Below are 4,555 nucleotides of genomic sequence, written 5' to 3'. Positions count from 1 at the left end.
CGAGGAGCACTGCAGCTGATCAGCAGAACATTACGGTTCTGGTGGTTCTGACCCAAACTCCCAGTTGATTTCTTTCTGTGTGGACCGGCCCGGTTCTGTTGGTGCTCAGAACAAATCTGTGTTGGTTCCGTCTGTGGTTCTAAGATGGTGGTCCAGGCTCCCCCACCCCCACCTGTTGGTTGGTTGGGCTTTATATGGAAGTCTATGGAACACCAGTCTGATGCCTCATCTGGACCAGAACCAGCTGACCTGTTTGCAGCAGAACTCTTGAGTGGGAGGAGTAGATTCTGGTAATTGACCCCGTTGCCAGGTGTTGTAAGTCGTTGCTAGGTAGTCAACTCTGTTGCTAGGCAGCTAACCACATTTCTAGGTGGCCTAACCCCATTGCTAGATGTAGTAGACCCTGCTGCTAGCCTGGCGCCGCCTGCTGCTAGCCTGGCGCCGCCTGCTGCTAGCCTGGCGCCGCCTGCTGCTAGCCTGGCGCCGCCTGCTGGCCTGGCGCCTGCTGCTAGCCTGGCGCCTGCTGCGTTCCTAACCTTCACTGAGACGACGGAGCTGAAGAAGTTTGATCCTTTTATTAGAAAACAGGTTTTATTTACAGAACACAGGGGGCGCTGCAGCCTCTCTGCAGCAGACAGGAAGCAGGAGCTTCTCCATGGCCACGTCTGGCCAGGTGTGTTCAGGTGAAGCTGGGCGCCATCCTCCTCCACAGACCTCCACACAGGCAGTTCTTGATCCAGCGCTGCTCCCACTGCTTCATGGCGTTTGTCTTGTTGGGGGAGCGAAGCATCGTCACGCAGCCACACCTGTAGGGGGCGGTGTGTCACAGGTTACTGGGGCTCCAAGTGATCGGGTACTGCAATGACATCACTTCCTGTGGACTCACCTGGTGCAGGCCTTGCTCTCCTCGGTGGGGCTGACACCCATGTGAATGCAGCGCAGGTTGTCCATCTTCTGAGCTCCAGGACTCCTGAACACAAACACAGGTGAGCTCACCTGCAGCCAGAGCTGCAACGGGCCAGGTGAGGTTTACCTGGTGAACACATCCAGGGGGGCGGAGCCTCCCGCCCCCTGCAGCGACGAGGCTTTCCCAAACTGCAGCCGCAGCGGCAGCTTCCCTTGCAGCTTCACGATGATGCCGTCGTTCACTGGGAGCCAGTCCATACTGGGAACCAGCAGCTGACTGGGCAGCAAGCAGCACTCGTCTATCAGGCTCTCGTCGGGTTCCTGGGGGGGGCCGTCGTCCCGCGCTGCCAATCGGGACAGGAGGCGGAGCTTAGCGTCAGGTGCCCATCAATGAAACCATAACATCTGATTAACGTGAAACGACCCCTAACACCGCTGAAGCTTTGCTTTCCCCAACGCCCCTGAATGCACCACCTGCCCTCCATGTTACAGTGATACGCATCAGCGACGTGCTGCCGCTGCGCTAGCGGGTGAGGTGTGGTGTTGCGGCGCCTTACAGCACAGCCACAGCTTGGTGAGCAGCCGGAACAGCAGCTGCATGCTGTCCTGGTTGTCCGACATGGCGGTGAAGGTGGGCAGGCAGCCGGGCTTCAGCAGGCCCCAGATCCGGATCATCACCAGCATCTCCCGCAGCATTCCCAGCGACGCCCCGTCTCTCATGAAGCCGAACCCGGGCCGCACCGCCGAGCCCTGCGGGAGGACAGGTCAGGGGTCAACGGTTCTCGCCTTGGCTGGACGAGGCGGCCGCAAGCTAAGCCGCCGTGAGGTCACCCACCTGGCTCACCTGGTTGGGCAGGTTGGCCAGCAGGTAGAGGACGAAGTCTCCCACCCACTGGATGAGCTGCTGCAGGGACTGCAAGGGGGGGCCGTCCAGGACGAACTCTTCCGTCTTCAGGTTGATCATCACCTTATCGATGTCTGAGGACACACGCCGCTGAGGTCAGACGCCGCCCGCCGGCCCGCCCGGCAAGCCGGCCGCTCGCCCGGCGCTTACCTGTGTCGGTGTTCTTGGCGCAGATCTCAGTGAGCCGGTCGCCCGGACTCTTGTCCGGCGTGTTGAGGACGTGCGGACGAAGCAGGGACTTCAGGGTGGAGCTGATGGCGATGAGCAGCAACTTGGCGTGAAAGTCGCACGCCCGCGCCGCCGTCGCCGTGGAGAGTTTGCAGAGAGACGCCTTGACGGCTACGATGCGCGTGGCCAGAACCTGCAGAGGTCAGAGGTTAGCGGAGAGAGGGCGCATGGCGGCGGCGGCCATGCGGTGCCGACCTGCTGCAGCGCCTGGTTCTGCCGCATGTACTCCTCATGCAGCTTCTCCACCAGGTTGTGCACCATGCTGGGCTGCACGTGCAGCAGCACGTCCCACCAGTCGTAGCCCGTCACCATGCAGTACTCCAGCAGGAACAGCAGGTGGCGCAGCGTGGTGTTCATGTCCAGCACCTGGCCCATAGAGGGCGACACGCGCAGCATGTGGAGCTGAGGACAGAGCAGCACTCAAGTTTCCTCTGAAGAGATTCAGCCTCACGTGCCAACAGACGGGCCTCACCTTGCCGTGGCCGTCCACCCCGGCCAGCGCCAGCGAGGTCCAGGAGAACTGCAGCGCCTTGAAGTGGAGGGCGGGGCCAGTGGTACGCGGGCGCTTGATGGCGGCGGCGGCGTCGTCCCCGGGCCGCTGGGCGGCGCCATAGAACACGCCCATGGTGTGGAGGGACAGGCGGTGCAGGATCTGGATGCTGCCGTCGTGGAATGCCAGGGCCAGACCTGCAACCAGAACCGGACCGGGTCACACGGGCCGGGCCGAGGACGGGTCCAGCGTCCGCCGTTTCCTCACCCAAACCGGGGCAGAACTTGGTGTCTGACGCCACCTTCAGGTCGGTGTTGGAAATGGAGATGGGCAGCTTGGGCAGCGCCACAGCGGAGACGCGCTCCAGGTCGCCGGTGGTCGTCAGGATGCGCCACTTCAAGATGGTCGGCTGCTTCTCGCCCACTGCGCAGAGGTCAGGTCAGAGGTCAGGACGTCAGGGGTCAGGTCAGAGGTCAGGACGTCAGGGGTCAGAGGTCAGGACGTCAGAGGTCAGGACGTCAGGGGTCAGAGGTCAGGACGTCAGGGGTCAGAGGTCAGGACGTCAGGGGTCAGAGGTCAGGACGTCAGGGGTCAGGACGTCAGGGGTCAGAGGTCGGAACGTCAGGGGTCAGAGGTCGGGACCGAGAGGTGGGTCTTACCAACAGGAGAGCGGTGCTGGAAGATGTTGTTGACAGGAAGTCCCTCCTTCCTGAGGGACCAGCACTCCACGATGCTGCCGCTCTGATTGGACGCGCACAGCAGCACCTGCAGCCGGAGGAGCCGTCAGAGAGGGGCCGGTTCCGACCCGGTCGGCCCCGACCCGGTGGCACTCACCTGCTCCGAGTTCTCCCGGGTCAGGAACTTGAGGTGTGTGACGGCCGGATATTTGTCCCTCCGCAGCGGGTCGGTGGTGCAGCGCAGGAAGAGCGACGGCAGCAGCTCTGTGTCGATGCGGCACTTCTCGCTCACCACACTCACCACCACCTGCACAGACGCCGCCTAGTTAGCGTGCGCCTCGCCTGAGCGTCATGTTACCGCAGCAACAGCATTGCCTTCGGCCCTCACCTTGTAGAATTGGACCGGCGAGGAGCTGCTGCCGTCGGTCGCCGCCACCACGATGTTCCCGCCGCCGGTGAAGGCGATGTCGGCCAGCGCCACGCGGCCCCGCAGACGGCACAGGCTCTCGCTGGCCGTCAGCAGGGCGCCGCCCGGCTTCAGCAGCGAAACCGTCACCAGGCCGCTCACCGTCACCGCCAGCCAGCCTTCCATCGGCTTCCCACCGAACAGCGTCAGCGACGGCGAGAACTTGACCCGCGAGAACTTTTCTCCAAAGTTGGTGGAGCCAGACTGCAGCGAGAGGACGGGTAAGACCCGGTGCTGGAACAATGGGTCTAATGACGTTTCACTTTAGAGACATTGGACTGATCCTGATCGTCCATTTAGGTTAGATTTACTCATGATTAATCTAATCATAATCAGTAGAACATTTTCCTACTGGAAATGATCACCATTTGATTAAAATTAGTCTAATCAGGAGTTTTTATAGATTTATTCATCTGAAAATGTTTTAGTTCATTATAACTGATCAGAACATATTGACTGTAACGTGTTGGTATTGAAACTGATCATGTCTGTTTTATCACTTTGAAGATATTATATGAAACATACAAATTGTTATAATCAAATCTGCCGATTGATGCCCTGGGTCAGAGGTCAGAGGTCAGCAGAGCTCTGTGGGTTCAGGAACCAGTTTGAAAYGAGAAACACGGACAGCTGATGAACTTTGGTTCAAATGTTTCCGTATGAAATTAACATYTATTGTTGTTTCTCTGGGAAAGGAGGATCAGACAGAGATGATCTGACCCTCGGCCTGCAGCATGTCTCTGGCTACAGACGGCAACGATGACCTGGTGCTGCCTGTCGGCAGGCAGAGACGCCTCTGTAATGTCTCCAAACGTCTCCAAACGCCTCTAAATGTCTCTAAACGTCTCCAAACGTCTCCAAACGTCTCTAAACGTCTCTAAACG

At 59.6% G+C, this 4,555-nt stretch overlaps 1 protein-coding gene across 3 annotated transcripts in view; it reads right to left on the bottom strand.

Annotated features, from left to right (window-relative positions):
- Positions 1-556: 556 nt before the first annotated feature.
- Positions 557-4,555, bottom strand: part of med16 (mediator complex subunit 16) — a 7,706-nt gene continuing 3,707 nt past the window's right edge. For 2 of the 3 annotated variants that reach the window (XM_008406526.2, XM_008406524.2), the window contains exons 5-16: positions 3,594-3,875; positions 3,363-3,512; positions 3,188-3,293; positions 2,796-2,951; positions 2,511-2,725; positions 2,234-2,440; positions 1,961-2,171; positions 1,742-1,884; positions 1,464-1,656; positions 1,034-1,250; positions 887-970; positions 557-806 (exon numbers count right to left, since the gene is read on the bottom strand). In XM_008406526.2, coding sequence (XP_008404748.1) covers positions 680-806; positions 887-970; positions 1,034-1,250; positions 1,464-1,656; positions 1,742-1,884; positions 1,961-2,171; positions 2,234-2,440; positions 2,511-2,725; positions 2,796-2,951; positions 3,188-3,293; positions 3,363-3,512; positions 3,594-3,875 — 2,091 coding nt within the window. In that variant the 3' untranslated portion in view covers positions 557-679. The remainder of the gene's footprint in view (positions 807-886; positions 971-1,033; positions 1,251-1,463; positions 1,657-1,741; positions 1,885-1,960; positions 2,172-2,233; positions 2,441-2,510; positions 2,726-2,795; positions 2,952-3,187; positions 3,294-3,362; positions 3,513-3,593; positions 3,876-4,555) is intronic. The other variant, XM_008406527.2, reaches the window with a different exon arrangement.

The sequence above is a fragment of the Poecilia reticulata genome, linkage group LG4 (genome assembly GCF_000633615.1).
Source record: "Poecilia reticulata strain Guanapo linkage group LG4, Guppy_female_1.0+MT, whole genome shotgun sequence".
NCBI classification, from domain to species: Eukaryota; Metazoa; Chordata; class Actinopteri; order Cyprinodontiformes; family Poeciliidae; genus Poecilia; species Poecilia reticulata.
This window is presented reverse-complemented; position numbering and strand designations above follow the sequence as displayed.